Source organism: Peromyscus californicus, unplaced genomic scaffold (genome assembly GCF_007827085.1).
Source record: "Peromyscus californicus insignis strain IS unplaced genomic scaffold, ASM782708v3 Scaffold_23__1_contigs__length_62951481, whole genome shotgun sequence".
Classification (NCBI taxonomy): domain Eukaryota; kingdom Metazoa; phylum Chordata; class Mammalia; order Rodentia; family Cricetidae; genus Peromyscus; species Peromyscus californicus.
In genome coordinates, this window is record NW_026294534.1 from 11,293,417 (window position 1) to 11,312,379 (window position 18,963).

Below are 18,963 nucleotides of genomic sequence, written 5' to 3' on the forward strand. Positions count from 1 at the left end.
GAGCCCCACAGCTCCTGTGCCATCCAAAGCCTTTGCTTATCACTTTTCACCATGTTTACCTGAGCCTTTCTGCTTCCTTGAATGCTGAGGACCAACCCACCCAGATCCCCTTTTTCAATGTGAAAATGTGCAGTACACTCAAGTGATTTTCTCTCTTGTTCATGTTTATGTAAGTGCATTCTGCATACAGCAGCTACTGAACTTAGTCCATTTGTCTGCTGCATAGTAATGGTTTTATCTTCTATTTAGACACAATGAAAATTACCCAGGAGCACCTCCATGACAAGGATGCAGTAAACACTTGTCTTGTGAAAAGTAAATGAATACAATAGTATAATTCTAACGAAAAGCACAAATATTGTCTATTTTATCTTGGAAGAGAACACAGGAGAGTTATGAGCTACTCTTTGTGTAACTCATAAATGCCAACAGAACATTGCGTGGAATGATATTTATAAAGAAGTAATAATATATTGTGCAGAGGTGACTTTCATAGAGAACTTACTATTTAATGTTTCTTTTTATTTCAGACAGCTTTACGTTTCATTTATTTATTTTTATTTTTCAGCTCATGGCTTGAATAAAGGGCTTCATTCTCTCTACCTCTGAGCTATAATCCTACCCCAGTATTTTATTTAATTAATTAGCTATTAATTTACTTTTGGTAATAGTAAGGGATGAATATAAGGCTTGGCACATGCTAGGTAGAACACTTTATCTTCAGCCCTCTTTCACTCTTTTTTTTTTTTTTTTGAGACAGGGTTCGTTAGGCTCACCTCAAATTCACTCTGAAGGTCATTCTATCCTGGAATATGTAATCGTCCTGCTTCAGCCTTCCAAATGGCTGGGATGACAGGCATGTACCAGGAGGCATAGTGGCATTTAGGTTTCAGATGTTAGATCAGCAATGTGAATTTCAAGGCATCACTGGCCCAGAACTCCTTGTCTCCCTGAGATATGTGGAGCCAGCAGCCCACTCAGAAGTACTGTGGAACTGCTCTCTGAGTTATGTAGGAAGCATTGTGGCAGTGCCTGTGAATAGGATGTTTCTCTACACCAGTGAATCTCAACCTTCCTAATGCTGTGACCCTTTAATACAATTCCTCATGTTGCGGTGACCCCTGACCATAAAATTATTTTCATTGCTACTTTGTAACTATAATGTTACTACTGTTATAAATCATAATGTAAATATTTGTGTTTTCCAGTGGTCTAGGTGATCCCTGTGAAAGGGTCACTTGATCCTCCCGAAGGGGTTGTGACCCACAGGTTGAGAACCACTGCTCCACATAGTTGTAATTGGCATTTTTATAGCAAAATACTGGGGAAAACAAACCAAAACAAAACAGCCATTTAGGGGAAACATGAATCTCATGTGTTTCCCTGAATAGATATTTAGTGCCCGCCCACAAAAATCTTCTAGGCTGAACTTCTGCCTCCCCGAATTCTTCATACATTAAAAGTGTTCCTCATTCAATTTTAGCACGATACATATTCTGACATCTCAGGAAACATGGAGATCACTCTAATGTCACAGAAATCTAGTTAGCCCGGCATCGCTGCCGAAAAAGGACTCACAGATCAGGTGAACAGGAAAGAGTCAAGACAGACATGCCAACACAGTCTACTGGGCAGTGACCAAGGAGCAAAGCGGGCTCCTTCAGTGGATGGTGATGGGACAGCTCAAGGGTCATAGCCAACAGAAGGAAACCCTAGACATGGACCTTACACTTGTCACCAAAAGTAACTCCAAATAGTCACACGCCTGAGCATAAAATGAAACGCTCTTAATCTAGAAAACCTCAGAGGAAATATGCTAGAATGTATTAAAATAAGTATGGTCTCTGCTGAAGACTTCTGTGGTGCTGTGGAATAGAGAATCCAATACACCGTGAGTCCCAAGGCCGCCAGGACTTCAGGGAGTGAAACATTCCCAAACAAAAAAACAAACCTCTGACAAAAACCTCTTAGATCCCAATTAAAAAGCAATAACTAAAACCAGGGAAAATCTAGACACATATTTCACTGAAGATGACAGGCAGATGGGATATAAATATAAAAAATGTTTTCAAAACCTTATGTCATAATGGAAATGCAGCTTGAAAGCACAAAGCTGAGCTCCCACACACCCCTACCAATGGTCCAAAACCGGAAGACTGACAGCAGCAGATGCCAGGGACTCTGGGAGGCAACAGCGGGGCCCTGGCTGAAGAGAGCTTTGGAGTTTCTCATAAGCCTGAACTGGTAAGTAACTAACAGTAGCTGAAAGCAACCATGGCATTCTGTAGTGAGCAGAGAGATGAACTATGGGTTCAGAGACATCTTCTGAGTAAAAGGTATTGATCTGGAAAAGCTGTGGTCTACATGTTTCTAACTGTGGAACATTCCAGAAAGGACAAAACTTTGGAGATTTGCAGACCTTTGTCAGCCAGGGTTTAAGGTGAAAGAAAGATGTAAGGACAGAAGCTGGGATTTGAGAATATGAAGACTATGTGCCACTACATTGTTTCATACAGCATGACACATTCCCTCAAACCCATCTAGCAGTAAGAACATATCCTAATATAAACTATAGACTTTGATTTCAGCATAGTCTAGTCATGGAGGTATCAACAGTGGGCAAGAGGCCGCTTGTGTACCTGAGAGGAACACAGTGGGAACTCTCCTTTTTACCATGGTGTGACAGTGTACTTGAAGATGCCCAAAATATTTTCCTAATTAATTAGAAAAATGAACAGAAGAGCAACAAACAGATGCCAGGATGACCTCAGTCACAGACACCACAAGCCTTTGGAGACACTGATGCATGAGCAGGAATTGGATCTTGTTCTAAGGCAGAAGCAGGTACTGAGGAAAGAAACATTTTCCTCTCTTCAGTGGTCTAACCCCTGGTGAGTTGTTCATGGAAACAAAGCCTGACACATACACCTGCAAGGAACCCTAACTAAACCTATGGTCACCAAATAAAACCAAAAGCAAAACAAAACAACACACGAAAGGAGGTGGAGCGTGGATTGAGGAGAGAAGAGGACGGTGGAGACAGAGCAAGACAAGAGAGGGTCAGGTGAACATGATCCAAATACAGTATGCAAATACATGAGAATGTCATAAGGAACCCCATTATTATGCATAGTTAACATATGCTAATAAACACCCCCAGTGGTCTAAGGTAGAATTTGCAAACTATATCTTAACCAAGACATTTAACTTTGCATAGGAGATGCTGAGCAACACAATAATAAAATGAATTTTTCATTTTGCTGCATCCTAAGCTTCATTTTAATAAAGCCCACTATAGTTAACTCTCTTTATACATTGAATATTAATGCAGACATCATTAGAAATACAAGTCTATTTCATTGATGATTAGTATGTCAGAGATATAGAATTTTTGCTCATTTGCTCTTTAGCAGATGAAGGGAGGTTGTCATGTTGGAGCCTGGTAGTACTAAAGGAAGCTATCCTGTTGTCAGAGACTCACCCAAGGAGAGGGTAGAGGGAGTCATGTGCAGAGTGAAGGAAGAAGAAATGCTGGAGCCTGGCAAGGGTAGGCTTAAATACACCACAACAAAGCAGATGGGATGAGATGCAGAAAATGCAATACCTTCCCTTGCCTCCTTGCAATGAATAGTGGTGAATGTGGAGACTTAATGGCAGCCTGAGATGAAGAGAAGAGAATAAGCAACTGGTGTGGGCTCAGCCCTAAACAAGACATGTGTGGCAACCCTTCAAAGTTTCAGGGATCACTTCAGAACAGAGAGTATGAAATACATAAAAGCCAGAAGAAAACAGTGAAGAGTCATGAGATGCCATTGTCTAGACTCAATGCAACCACTGAACTAAGTGACTCAGAAAAACTGTAGTTACCTGTGCTGGGCACATACAAAACTAACCCTGTCAATGATCAATCAAAGAAGGTCCAGTTCACAGGGTCCTACTGTTTACCTCTGAACTATTGGCTAATGATGGATTCTGAGAGAGGGGAGACCACTGGATTTATTTATGCACACTCTGCTGAACCTATCAGGTTCCAACAGATGGTTCCAAGCCCAAGGTCATATACAGAGGGCTCTATTTAATCTTAGTGGAACACAAAACAAAATAAATAGGTATGAACATGAAAGATTTGTGAGGAACAGAGATCACAAGGGTAGTAGGGAGGTAGGGGTGCAAGTGGTCAGTATGTATTGCCTATATGTGCATAATATCAAAAACTAATTTAATTAATTAAAGTAATGTTATAGATAAGTTTTAGATGTTTCCTGGACTAAAGTAAGAGGACAGTTGGCTAGAATCAATGCTGTCAGTAAACCCTGCCTTTGATTGGGTTATACAATCATTAAATTTGCCCACAATTGATAGTTTTTAATCTCATAAATGAAATAATATGTTTCCAATATCACAAGTAATATTTTCACAGGAGATACTCATAGAGTGCATAGGACATTTTTCCAGTGATCTTCACTCATTTTAAGAACTATATACAAATCAGCCCTTCTCAAAGTACCATTCATACGTGTGGCTATTTCCCCCCAAATCAGAAATAGACAAACTCAGAGTGCCTGCTATGACCACATCAAAATAGAAACCCAGCGTCTTTTGGTGGAACTTGAGTACTCAAAATTCTTGCATGTTTCTGAAACTAAATTTTTGCTGAAGTTGTGATGTTTCCAGATAGACATGGCAAGCAGAGCATTTGAATGCTGCCTGGTGTATGTCATTTTATATGGGCTTCGAACTCAAGGGCAAACTCTCTAAGGGATGATTTAAACAGGCAGGTTGAATGTGAAGAATTCTAATGCTGCCTGTAGAGAAATGCTTGCTAGCATGGCATTTTGACTCTTCAAAGAACATCACTTCTTATCCAGCCTTTGAATATCCACTGACTCTCTTCTCACACCCCCTCAGGCTTTCTCACATCTTCAAGCAAGGCTTAGATTTTTTCTATCACTAAGATTTCCCTGTCTGCTTTCTCTACATGAGAATATCAACTCATTGTACTTAGGGGATATGACCAAACAAATATTATAAGGAGTAAATAATCAATTGTTGAAATTAAATTATCTCATTTAATTCAATTAATATGTAACTATAAAGGGGACCTTCTGAAAATGTAAAATCATCATTGTGTATCTTTGAATATTCCATGTCTTTAGAAGTCAATAAAGAAAACAATTGGCAACTAAATCCCAAATTATAGGAACATATGAAACATTAAAAATCAAGAAAATTGAAATAAGTGAATAGGAATCTAAAAATATATTTACTCAGCTCTTTATCATTTGTACTCACATTTCATGATACAAATCCCCTCATTTCTAGATGACTGTAGCTCTTCTGAGCTCTCATGGAAATAGATCTATGAACGAAGATAATGACCAGGATCCTGTATTTGGTGATCTACAATATTAGGTCGGCAAGCTGAAACACCCTGCCCAACAGTTGGCTATGGCTATGCTACTGCTCAGGGTAGATGGAACGTGTGGTTCTTCTTGATCCATGGTCATGATACTCAAGGTTGCTAAGTCTTTTTGCTCCCAAGAGAAACTAGATCTGTGTTTTACCTTGAAATCTATTAAATAAATAAAACATTAGTTCTTCCAAAGAACCCTTGAAAAAGATGAAAAGACAACATGCAGACATGGAGACAGTATTTGTACTCCATATGTCCCATAAAGGACTAGTATCTACACTATATAAAGAGTGGCAGAAAGTCAACAAGAAAAAACAATCTGAAATTGTCTCTGAAAAAATATACATAGAAAATTTGGAGATGAATAAACCATTCATATCATTAGTGATTAAAGAAATACAAATTAAAGTATCACCATAAAGAGACATTAGTCCCCACCTACCAAAATGGATGAGGCAGAAAACAAAATGTAATAATACAAAGACAGGTGAGGATGCTGTGGAGGGGATTGCACATTTGTTGCTGGTGATGCTGTAAACTAGGGCAATTACTGTAGTTTTATAGTTTGCTGCAAACCTAAACATGTGATTATCACAGGGAATAGAAGTAATTCTACCTCTGGGCACCTATCCAAAAGAAGATAAAGCCTGCATTTATGCAAAAACCTGCTCACAAATCTGAGTAGCATCTTTACTCATAGTAGCTCATACTGGACCCAGATCCACTATCTTTCAAAGGGTTAATGAGTGATTCACCTGATCCGTATCTGTTTGTAGTAAACTATGAAGCCAAAAGTAAAGCTGGAATGACTAGGGTGGAGTTTGGGGAAACTGTGATGAGTGGCAAGCTCTATCCAGAAGATTGCATGCTGTGTGGTTTCATGTACATGATAGCCTAGGACTGCACATAGCAATCAAGACAAAATTAGCAGTAGTCACATAGGAGGGTACCTATGAGGAAGACCTTACAAGGGAGGCACTTGGAAGTGTACACGCATATGTGCAAGTGCACATGCACACCACACCACACACACACACACACACACACACACACACACACACACACACACACACACATACACAAACACGGGGGGATCTGACTATGTTCTCTGTACTATCCCATATCAATCTCCTAACTTCTGCTCCATCTTTATCAGTGTGTAAATGTCACCCAGTGAGAACACCTTGCCAAGTGAAGGGTACAGAAACAGCTTCTGACAACTTTATACCATGTCTTATGAATTCATAATAATTTCAAAGTCTTGTCTATCAGAAATTTAATGGGTTTTGAAAATACAAACATGTCATTATGTTGGAGGCACAGGAGCGGGGGGCAGAATTCAGAGCAGGTTGACTGTGCAGGTACGTCTATTCACTCCAAGGTGACCCTGGATGATCTTGGGCATGAAGTTTTCTGAGAACACTGAGAAAGTTAGACATATTGTCTGCTTCTTAGCCTATATCAGCCCCATCCCTGGGCCCCTCCTTCCATGTGCCATATCACAGAGCCTCTACTAATTTCCTTAAAATTGGCTATAAATAATGTGCATGCTCACCGGTTATTAAAAACTTGGAATGTTTACCTCGAAACTTCTCATAGACTGAAGCAAAAGTTATCAGTTATGGGCAATCTGATTCCTTCCTCCCTGGGAAAGAGAAGTCAGTTTGATTGTATAATACTGTAATTCCATAAAGTCAGTAATGAATGAGATGCCTTTGGTATGATTTCCAGTGTAGTGTTCTCTCTGAGGCTTTAGAGAACGTTCTCAATGAAATGACCTGGCCTACAGGATGAGCCTCTTTTCTGAGTCCTCTTCTACCCACTTAGTATTTCTTGATTTTGAAACCCCCCTTCTTATCTACCTTGAAAGCCAGCCTCATTAATTTGCCGACTTATTTTCTGTGTGTCTACAGTTGACAGGCTGAGAGTGTAATTGAGGGAAGAGCTTCAGCGATGGATCAATTTAGCCTTTAGACCCTTCTGACTGAACTCCCGATGTTATAGTCGCATAAATCATCTACCTATCACTACAGGGGCTCCCTCCTCTGACAGACATTAATGTTGTCCCTACTCTATAGACACCTGAAGACGAAGCAGTCCCACAGTCATTCAATAGATCCCACAATAAGAAGATTAGGGGATTCTATTTTACACAATTTGATGAAAATGTGATAGGCTGAACCCCTTGAGTCTGTCATGAGCATGCTAAGCCACGCAGTGGTCCTTTGGGCCAGTGGAGGTACCTTCTCTAGGCTTCTATGTCAGGTATAAGAATAACAGGATGAGGCCTCTGGTCATTTTGCTAAGTGAATTCTTCCCTTTAGTTAATCAGTCAGGCTTAGGACTTGGTTGCTTGGGATGCTCAAAGAGTCTTTTATTTTCCACTAGGTTTGGACTTTGGTTTCACCATCTAGAGCCCAACTGAGTCCCATTTTTCATATCTTAATGGATCTTACTTTCCTGGTTGCCTTAAGAATTGCATGTATGAGAGTGTCCTGTGGAATGTGATGGACCACCTCGCTTTTCAGACAAGTTCTTGTTCGGCTTTTCCTTCCCCAGATGTATCTAGACATCAGCTTTCACAGCAAGGTTTTCCTGGGCATTTGCGAAGATATTTCAGCTCCTGCAGTGACAAAAGCCTATTCAGCTGCTGCATAATTTACTAACCTGATTTATAAAGCGCTACATTAAATCTAGTACTTTCATGCAATATGAGGATAGAGCCTTCCGAGGAAAGCGAAGATCTGTAATGATCGAAATGCACCCTGGAATTACATGTGATGGAAGAAAGCAGATTGGGGCAATTATCCCTCTTTTTATTATTAAACCTTCGGATGGCTGTTAGAGGTTAATGGAACTATTATTTTTCCTTCTTTCAAAATCTGCCTTAAAGCTGATCTGGCTGGCTCCTTATGAGGAGCCTGGCTCCTGCAACTGCAGGCAGAGTTTCTATTAAGCAAGAAGAGAGATCACACACGTATGTGCTATCACTCAAATAAATCCTTGAGGATCTGTGTCCGGGAAATGAGCCCTGATGATGAGAGGTGCCCCTGCACACTTAACTACAAGCATGGTATCTTTGATGACAATTTTATAAAACACAATATGATTTTTGTAGGTGGGAAAAGCAAGTCATGTTAATTGGAAGATTCTTCGAGGGAGGAGTGATAGAGCAACCATACCTCTTACTACCCAGGCAATTACAGCCTTTGAAAATGCTGCCTGGAGATGAATTCCAGACTGAAGTGTCAGAACATGAGTACAGCAACCATTGTCTATGGCTGATACACTTCTGGAGTGAAAGGTGGAGGTCTCTGCTCTAGGCAGAGAGGTAGATAGAAAAGGCTGGAGTCAATAATGAAGTCACAATATCCTCAGTCTATTCTCAAAGTGAGTCACATGAAAATAATTTTCTAAAAGGTAAAAATGGTGAGCTGGCTTCTCTTCCCAGTCTCCCAGAAATGCCTGATTAATGAGAATTCACAGTTTCTTCCCTTCTGTGAATTCTGCAGATCTGTTTATAAACAGAAGACCCAGACCAGAAGATTTCCCTGGTAAAACCTGTTGCTGGGGATTTTGGTCCTGTGTCATGGTATGCCAGGGGAACAAGGACTGACTCAAGATATAATGCTGAAATTTTGTGAGCATAGTTAAGTAATCAGTGACTATGGCCACTAGTCTTCTTATTTGTTTCCTATAGTTACTCCAAACTTGCAAAAAGAAAAACTAGGATAATGAGAGTGACCATGCTGGATGGGTCAATACACAATGGCCCAGGGTAGAAGGATGCGTTTTCCCAAACAGTCTGTTTCAGGAAATGGTTTTGTGAGTCATGATGTTTCAAGAATACCATACAAACATTCAGTAGTTCTGTCAGACACATCCCTGTGTCCTGAATGAAGCCGGACTCGGAAGCAGAGGCCGTAAAAGCAGAGACATAGATTGTATCATTCACCCCCTTCCATATAAGTCAATGGAAAAGCTAGCAGCCAGTTTAGTGGGCGCCATCATAAATACAATAAACAATCAACTTGTCTGTCAATAGCACAGTCTGAATGCAAAGTTGGAATGAATTTGCTTACATACCCTTCAAGTGTGTTTTTCAAGGTAGGTAACATTGATTACAAAACAATCATAATGTTGCTTATACAGAAAAGGGACAAAGAAATAAACTGAAAAGGGAAGGTCTGGAACACTTGGGGATATTTATTTCATTTTCATGTTTGGTGGCTATTCTTCCGAAGACCTACACAGCAATGAATATTGTTACCAAGTTCACCTTGCCTTTAAAGAAAACTTTAGAATGAGCAAGGCTCTCGAACCCACTCTCCTCTCGGGCTTGGCATAAACAGCTGCAATCCAACATTCAATATCTAGTCAGAGTGTGCTGTCAATTCCCCTGAGCAAATCTACATTGAATTTGTAATATCATTTGTCATTAACTTTGCATGGGAAAATTGTTTCCAACAATAGACATCTGTTGTTCCTCCTGCCCCGTGGCTGTTTTTATGAATGAACCAGAAAGGCATTTACCTGTCCATCTTCCCAGGGAAAGAATCTAGGATGAACTTGGCCCTGAAGAAAGCCCAGAGAGGTGGAGGAGAGACTGTATCCACAACTGTCCTCTCTAAAACTTCAAATAATGGCAGGGTCTGGTGATGTACACATGTGGTCTCAACACTTGCCAGAGGACTATCACAATGCACACACACACACACACACACACACACACACACACACACACACACACATTCAAGAAAGTGAGTGCATGACTGCCCTGCCCCCAGTTTCCCCTTTAAAGCTTCAGCTACTGTGGTCGGTTTCTACAAGTGTCAGATGGGCAGATGTCTCACCAGACTTTCCTTGTGCAAGTGCATTGACATGATGACCATTGTCCCATCTTTTCTCTGTAAGGACTCTCAAGAAGAAGAGGCCCAATGAGGGCTGAGAAATGCAGAGGGATGACCTAGGATGGTGGCTCACAACTCACACTCCATCCTGTCCTTCAGTTAGGTGCTTTTAGAACATATTTTGTCAAACATCATCAAAACCTTATTTGGGGAAGCCTTTAGAGTATCTCTGCTAGGAGGTTGTATTGGCTTGAATGTACAATGTAGTTGGAAGGGGCTGTAGCCTCCAAGGACTACGGCACTGGAGCCTGAACCTCAGTGAAGGGCATTAGAAGAAATAAGGCCCATGCCAAGGGCACCAGCATTTCTCTATCTGTATAAAGCACTTAGTCCTGTGGAAATCCAAATGAGGCTGGTTGCCACTATAAGTGTGAAGAATGTAAATTGCTTTCTCATAACTTGTCCTCATAAAGATGGTAAGGAATTCACAGAGCACAAAGGGAAAATGGCCATCCTTGTGGGCTCACAGCAGGCTCAGAGCTTGTCCTAACAGGCCCACCTCTAGCCATAAGAACACAGATACAAGTGAAGCCAGTATCTGCAGTATTCCTGGCATCTGCAGAGCAAGGTCCCCTGCTGTCAAGCCCTGGGGTGACTTACTGCAATTCTGACTCCCCTTTCTCAGACAGAGAAGCTCCACCTGGAATAACTAACTGCTCAGTGCCCACCTCATGACATAGATGGTGAAGGACTGCTTAGACTATCAGGGCATATCTTCCTGATAACCATGCATAAATGATTACTGGTTTAGCATTATTGATGATGAATCTTGGACCTGATCATAGCAAGTGTCTATATCACCAGAGTCTGTTCCTCCAGCTTCCTCTAGAAAATACTTCATCATCCTCAACTGTCCCTTCAGGGTTACATATTTCCCTCACACACTGATCCTGGAAGGCTCCTGGTTTCTTCAGTTCTTCCTTTTCCTCACTGATGAATCCTCAAGCATGGCACAGAGAGTTTAGTACTGCCTGGGCATGGGAATGCACACTTCCTAATACTCAAAAGGAAATTGTAAGGTTTGTCACTTCCTATATCAATAGGGACAGGAGAAAGAGTCTTGTATGAATAAGCTATGCCAATGTCAACCAAGCAGAAGAACATGTACCCAGTGGATGGAGCCTCAGATCTAATGCTGACTTAATACAAGTATTATCACCTGACAGGTGGTTCTGTCAAACTGTAGATCACCTCACCAAGAATTTCAGTCATAAAACTGATTTTTCAAAATTATTACCAACACTTTCTTTTCTACCTGTAAGACACACAGCTGAAAGTAACAAAAAACAAAACTTTATATTGACAAACAGAATCCCTTTCTTCACATTTCTATCACTCAATCATTTCCACCAGTTAAAAATGTATCCCCAGTTTCATCTGAAAGACATGGCTGTGGTTATCAAAAAAAGTAACAGAAACATTCACAGGGTACTAGTTTTGCCTAGCACCCCCTGAAAGCACTGAGATATGGGATACTCAGTGAATGCAGAATGGGGATAATGTGAGCAGAAGTCTGGGAGATGGTTGAAGAAGGTGACCAGAGACCAATACAATGTGTGAAGACTCAGCATTGCAGTACAGTCTGTTGTCATAATCCGTGGCAAGAAAACCTACAAGGAAAGTCTATAAAATGTGTGTAAGCATCTAGATGAGAACTCAGCTCTGAGCATACAACCAGAGAACTCAGAACAGTCAGACCAGTTGTGAAGGCTGAGCCTTTACAGATCAGGCAAGATGCCATCATTGAGTGAGTGAACACTTCATCCATCACATAGCTCAATAGAAAGCACAATGCTGCTGGGTACATCCAAACAGGAAGGGATGCATGCTCTATGGCACTGCATATCTCTTAGGAAGGACAGACATGCTGCCCAAATGTTCTGATCTACAGGCAATAGATGATCAGAGACCTTGAATAAGAAGACTCAAAGACCCAAATCCCTTTTTCCAAAGACAAATCTAGTGTTTGTTGCAAGGGTGAAGGGTGGAGAGAAGAGAAGACAGCCCTCTAGATGTCACTGTAACAGAGTTTTAAGAAAGAAATCTTCAAGGTTTAGTCTCTTACAGGGAAGAGAGGAGACATAGTTGAGGTATGTTTCAGGGGTAGGATAATATGTCAATAGGTCAGGCCTAGTCTTTCTCCTAGAAAAATCTTTCAAAGTGGAAGAGAGGAACAGTTGAAGTAGAAGTGGCATCTCACAGAATGAAGTTAGGGACCATTCAGTCCACCCCTGTTTTCCCCTCTAATTAGTCCATCCATCCTCACATGAAAAGAAAATGACTCACAGACAGAGTTCTTGTGGCTGCTGTCCTTGCTCGGTAGCATCTTGACTCCCCTGGACTTCAGTTCAATTGCTTTTTTCACTGAAAGAGAGACAGATAGATGATCAGATGAGACTTGGAGTTCACAAAGTCATACTTTAATCTCACAGCAAATTCAATCTCAACACCCTTCTAGCAACCCCTGAGAGGGGCCAGGATCCAAGAGGCCAATGAGACGAAACAGATGGAAAACAGGCTACAAATAATGAAGACAGGTTTCTCTGCAGCAAAATGTATCTCACAATCATGTATTTAGAGATGAAAGTAATAAACAGTGGGGCTCAGCTTTGACAGCCAAACCCACTCACCACTAGGACACATAACTTAGACACACCACCATTGTCTCACCAACTACACAGGGTAGGTTGTGTTTTCAGTTTTCCACAGTGACCCTGGCCCTAATGCTTTCCAAATAATTGGCTATATTCATGAAAGTCTTTCAGAAAAAAAGGATGTTGATCATTCATTTATTCATGTTTATTCAACCACTTAATCTTTATCAAGAGGTATTGATGGGTGACAGTATGGGAATGCTATGCTCAGAATACTGTAGGTGAAAAGTGAGGGAACCAACCTGTTTCCTGTCCCTTCCTTTCTCTTCCCTCCCCTTCCCTTCCCTCCTTCCCTTCTTCCCTCCCTCCTTCCTCCATCTCCCCCTCCTCCCTTCCTCTTTCCCTCCCTCTGTGCTTTCCTAGCAGAGCTTTCCTGTCTGTGAGATGCAAGGATGCCCACTGTAGCTTCATCTCTCAGATTTAGATAAGGGTCTGAATTTTCTCAGTCCTGAACCAAACAGAACTGGGTATGAGCCGAAGTCTGTCAAAGGAACCCCTTGCATTAAAAAAAAAAAAATGAGAAAACAGGGGAAAGAACCAGGGGGAAAGTATGTGTGCCTCCCCTCTTCCTCTTCTTTGGCTGCCCTGGGCTCTCCTTTCTTTCAGGTCCTCTCAAGAGCTCCTCCTGGAGTCTAAGTATCAGTCAGTATGTTTATTTCTCTGGAGGAAACTACACAGAGCAAGTCAAGGTGACCAGGAGCTCACTACTCCTTAATTTGCTCCTGCATCTCAGTGATGTCAAATATTTTAGTTCAAGACATGGCAAACCCAAATAAAACCCAGGCCAGCTGCTGTTTAGCCCCCATAGCTCCACCTCCTTACTCTGTGCCTCACCCATTCCTGGAAGCCTGTGGTGCCATCCTCCTCCTTCCCAGGATGCCCAATGAAAAAGGAAGCCTGAGATCCTACATCAAGACTGAACACAAGCCCACAGGAACCACTGAACAAAGACCAGCTGAAGTTTGTGGTCTACACCTGCATTACCTGGCCTTCCCTAGAGCCAGAGAAATGCCTCCAATTCTACTTCTTCTTCTTCTTCTTTACTTTTCAATTTTTTTTTTCTGGAACAAAATGAAAGCAGTTATCTGCCAACTACCACCTCTCTCATAAAAAGTGAGCTCTGTCAATTCTAGAAGAGGATGGATCTTTTCGGTGCTGTAGATACCTTCTGTGTCTGAGGCTCCACCAGGAAAAAAACCTTTCACTGAAGGGACTTCATAGAATAACAGAAACAGAGGATCATCTGAGATGACCAGGCAATGACCTAGACCAAGTGTCCGGGGCCAGATGTCTGCTCTCCTTGGTATCCTGACAGCCACAATATCATAACTCAGTCTGTGTGCAGGGGTCAGGACTGCCAAATTGAGGCCTTGGGCTAGTGTCTCCCTGTGCTGCTGGGACAGCAAGAGTCAGCTGTTAGACCAGCAGAATACTGTGAAAGCATTTGACATTGAATTCTTTTTCAAGTTGTTCCTCTTTATATGAGCTTCATCATTCAGAAGGCCCTGTGCTATGTGGGTGGGGCTTCTATTTACTTACTTCTTGGCATAAGATAAAGAGCTGGCCTTGGATTTTTAATCTTCTTTGTTAATCTGGACCTGAAATGTGTTGACTCCTTTAGCATCACAAACCCCAAAGGTGGGATGGTACAAACAAAGACAATGCTTGCTTGTGAGATTAAGCAGGGTAACAGAGGAAAACAGGACTGGGAAGGGAATGTATTATCTTCTAGAGTTCTTCCCAAATTCGTGGCTGACAAATGATGAAGTTAGGCTAGTCTGGGTTCCCAGTGCTAAGGTTACTTGTAGGGACGTTGAGGCAGGCATCTCGGATCCACTGCGAGAAAGTGCTAGTCAATATGTAGTTCTCAGCCTTCAATTTCAGAGCATCCTGTCACTGAGTCACTGTGGTTCTGCCCATTGTCTTTAGGGGTGGCCCACCCTGTCCAGGGATTAACCAGTACAAAGAGAGAGAAACCCAAACAGAGAGGCTCTCCCACTCTGACATTGACTTAAGCACCAAGGATCCTGTGGTTACTCAGGTTTATAACAGCTTCACCACTACTCAACTTTCCCCTCTGCCTCCATGAGGCTTGCTGTGGTTGATATATTGTGCACCCCAATAAACTTATTTGGTGGTCAGAGAAGAGAACAGCCACTATATTAAACATAGAGGTTAGGCAGTGGTAGCACACGCCTTTATTCCTAGCATTCTAGAGGCAGAGATTCGTCTGGATCTCTGTGAGTTCAAGGCCACACTGGAAACAGCCAGGCAAAGTGACACACATTTTTAATTCCAGGAAGTGATGGCAGGAAGCATAAAGGTATATAAGGCATGAGGACCAGGAACTAGAGGCTTTTAGGCTTTTAAGCTTTTAGGCTTTCAGCAGCAGTTCAGCTGAGATCCATTCTGATGAGGACTCAGAGGCATCCAGTTTGAGAAAACAGGATCAGCTGAGAGTTGGTGAGGTAAGGTTAGCTGTGGCTTGTTCTGTCTCTCTGATCTTTCAGAATTCACCCCAATACCTGGCTCTTGAGGATTTTTTTTTTTTGTAATTAATAAGACCATTTAAGATATATGTTACAGCTTGCCTCAAGGTGGAAACTGGTTATTCAGTAGCCATTCACAAAGAGCCTAGCCCCAAATTTTCTCTGCCTTAATTTTCCTTCCTGTGACTTTAATCTGATATTTCTCATCTCTATTGCTGTGTGGTAACCAACAACAGCACAAACAGGAAATAAGAGCACGAAGCTGCTGCTGTGGGATGTTCTGTATGTTAAATAGGTTACTTTGATTGGTTAATAAATAAAACACTGATTGGCCAGTAGCCAGGCAGGAAGTATAGGTGGGACAAGGAGAGAGGAGAATTAGGGGAAGTGGAAGGCTGAGGCAGAGAAACACTGCTAGCTGCCGCCATGAGCAGCAAGATGTAAGATACCAGTAAGCCACAAACCACGTGGCAACTTATACACTAATAGAAATGGGTTAATTTAAGATAGAAGAACTAGATAGCAAAAAGCCTGCCATGGCCACACAGTTTGTAAGGAATATAAGTCTGTGTGTTTACTCAGTTGGTCTGAGCAGCTGTGGGACTGGTGGGTGAGAGAGATTTGTCCTGACCGTGGGCCAGGCAGGACCAGAAAAACTCCAGTTACAAATGGCACCCAATGGCTCGAGTTTCCACCTCAAACCTGATGATATTTAATAACCAATTCTAAACGGAGCCAAAACCAGGTTCCTGCTTCATGTCTCATATGGGAGGCTAGACGCTGCAACATGTGGGCTTGAGCTTCTCTATGGCGGGTTGGCGACCTGTGTGCTTGACCTATTCCCACCGAGTTACACAGACGGTTCTGTAAGCAGCGCAACATGGTGCGTGGTGGATTTAGCCTTTACTAGTAAAAAAAAAAAAAAAAAAAAAAAAAAAAAGCGGTTTCTGGGCTACACGCTGCTTTGATAGAACCATAGACCCACTGTTTCCATAGCACCTCAGTCTTAGAATGCTGCAGTTTAAAGCAATAGATTCACAATAAGACAGATTCAGATGGAACAAGACTTTAAATGTTTTACAATATGTGTAAAAATGTACATAGGCTTGAAAGAGAAAAAAATATATATACATATTCCCCCTCCAGCAGGAAGTAGTAAGAGAAGCTACACCCAAATTCCCAAATATACCAAGCTGGCTTTGGAGATGAAATTGGCTCACTCCTTCTCTAAACCCAGACATATTGCTAAAAGAAAAGGTTAAGACATTCTTATGTCCCAAATCAAAAGAGCCCTCTGGTGTGGGGCAGAAAAGAAAAACAGCAATATTTTTATTTAAAACAGGTTGATTATAAATGCAATCTCTTTCTAAAGAAAAAGGGGATATGATATAGATATGATAAGATGAAAGGATAGATTAATAAACCTACTTTTAAAGAACAACTTGTTTAAAAATGTTTTACATTGCTATTGATTTTAGTTTATTGATACAAATTTAAAGTTAATTTTGTTATACTGTGTGTATATTTCTACTCTTGTTTAAGGTATTATGTTTGTACAACTCATTTAAAATTGTAATGAATAATTAAGAAATAGATTAATAATTAGTCATCTATGATATTCATATTTGTATCCATGTTAGTTAAGTCTTCTAGGTATACATAGATATATTTCAAATAGATAGGTAATCTTCAAACACTTCAAAGACCTACAGAATATAGCATTTAAAATGTTTTAAAAATTTAGACTTTCTGGACAGTGAGACATGTCTGCTCCTGGCAGCATCAGATTTGCTTCAGAGAGGAGGATGGGCATCAAAGACACTCTATATAGAGTTTATCTTCACCTTGGCAAAAATAGCCATTTGGGCAAGAAACTGTTCTTGCCTGGACTGCTTGATCAACTGGACATAAGAGGCTAAAGGAACCTGGAATAAATCAGAACTCAGTGGCTCAGAGAGTAACAGAAGAATAATACCATCATATTGAAAAATAAAGTATCCCTGGTGGAAATTTAGGTGACCACTGAACTTTGCTTGTCAAAATGTTCCTTCAGGTTCCTGCTTTGCAGAGGAAACTGCCAGACATTCTACAGGATGCAGAGAAAAGTGACTGAGAGACTCTAGGTCTATAGGCTGAAGACAGATGCCCCAATTTTACAGAGGAACGTTGGATGACTGTTCAGGATGCCAACTGTCTCTGTCTACTCTTGCAAGACTCCCGAAAGTTGCTTGCATCCTTTTTCCATTTCTCACGTAATAGTATATCCTTCTGAGGTCTTTGATGTAGTTGAAGACTAGACAGTTATAATTTTCCTTAGTTATGATAAAAGATAAGTTAGATATGAAACCTTAGACTAACAAAAATAGGATAGATAGGATATCTTTTTTAATTTTGTCAAATACAAATAGACTAGATATTATAAATAGACTAGATATTGTAACTGTAATTCTCCCTTGATAATTGTTTTGTCATATGTAATTTTACTATGTAAAAGTTAAAACCTCCTTTTTCGAAAAAAAGAAAAGGGGAAGTGCTGTGGGATGTCCTTTTTGTTAAATGTATTGCTCTGATTGGTTAATAAATAAAACACTGATTGGCCAGTAGCCAGGCAGGAAGTATAGGAGGGACAAGGAGAGAGGAGAATTAGGGGAAGTGGAAGGCTGAGGCAGAGAAACACTGCCAGCCACTGCCATGAAAAATGAGATATAAGATACTGGTAAGCCACGAACCACGTAGCAACTTATAGACTAATAGAAATGGAATAATTTAAGATAGAAGAACTAGATAGTAAAAAGCCCAGCTGGGTGTTGGTGACACATGCCTTTAATCCCAGCACTTGGGAGGCAGAGTCAGGCAGATCTCTGTGAGTTCAAGGTCAACCCAGTCTACAAAGTGAGTTCCAGGAAAGGAGCAAAGCCACACAGAGAAACCCTGTCTCGAAAAACCAAAAAAAAAAAAAAAAAAAAAAAAAAAGCCTGCCACAGCCATACAGTTTATAAGCAATATAAGTCTCTGTGTGTTTACTTGGTTGTGTCTGAGTGGCTGTGTGACTGGCAAGTGAGAGAGATTTGTCCTGACTGTGGGCCAGGCAGGACCAGAAAAACTCCAGCTACAAGCTGTTCTCCTTTAGAACAGAGCTTCCTGTCTGCTCCCAGAACCATGTCTTCATTTACAATTGCAAGTGCCTTGATGTAAGTCCTCATCATCTCCACTTTCTTCTACAGAAACAACTATATCTTGATGGAACTCGGGGGAGAGGAGATGAATTTGCAATGAGAAACACAAAGGAGAATCAATGGGAAGATTAGATATCATGTTAAATTCCCAGCAAATTCCACTCAGTGTAAACAGATAAAACAATACAGAACTCAATTCCTTCAGAAAGTAAAAAGAAAGACTGAGAGGTGCACAGGGTGCCATAAGAGTGTCTGAATATACTGGACCTCTCTGAGAATGTGATGAGACCATAAATTCCACAATTCTACAAATAATTGTTT

The 18,963-nt window shown here is 41.0% G+C and overlaps 1 protein-coding gene across 2 annotated transcripts in view; it reads right to left on the reverse strand.

The window, feature by feature from the left end:
• Window positions 1–18,963, reverse strand: part of Csmd1 (CUB and Sushi multiple domains 1) — a 1,596,844-nt gene that overhangs the window by 522,814 nt on the left and 1,055,067 nt on the right. For both annotated transcript variants that reach the window (XM_052751771.1, XM_052751770.1), the window contains exon 7: window positions 12,610–12,687. In XM_052751771.1, coding sequence (XP_052607731.1) covers window positions 12,610–12,687 — 78 coding nt within the window. The remainder of the gene's footprint in view (window positions 1–12,609; window positions 12,688–18,963) is intronic.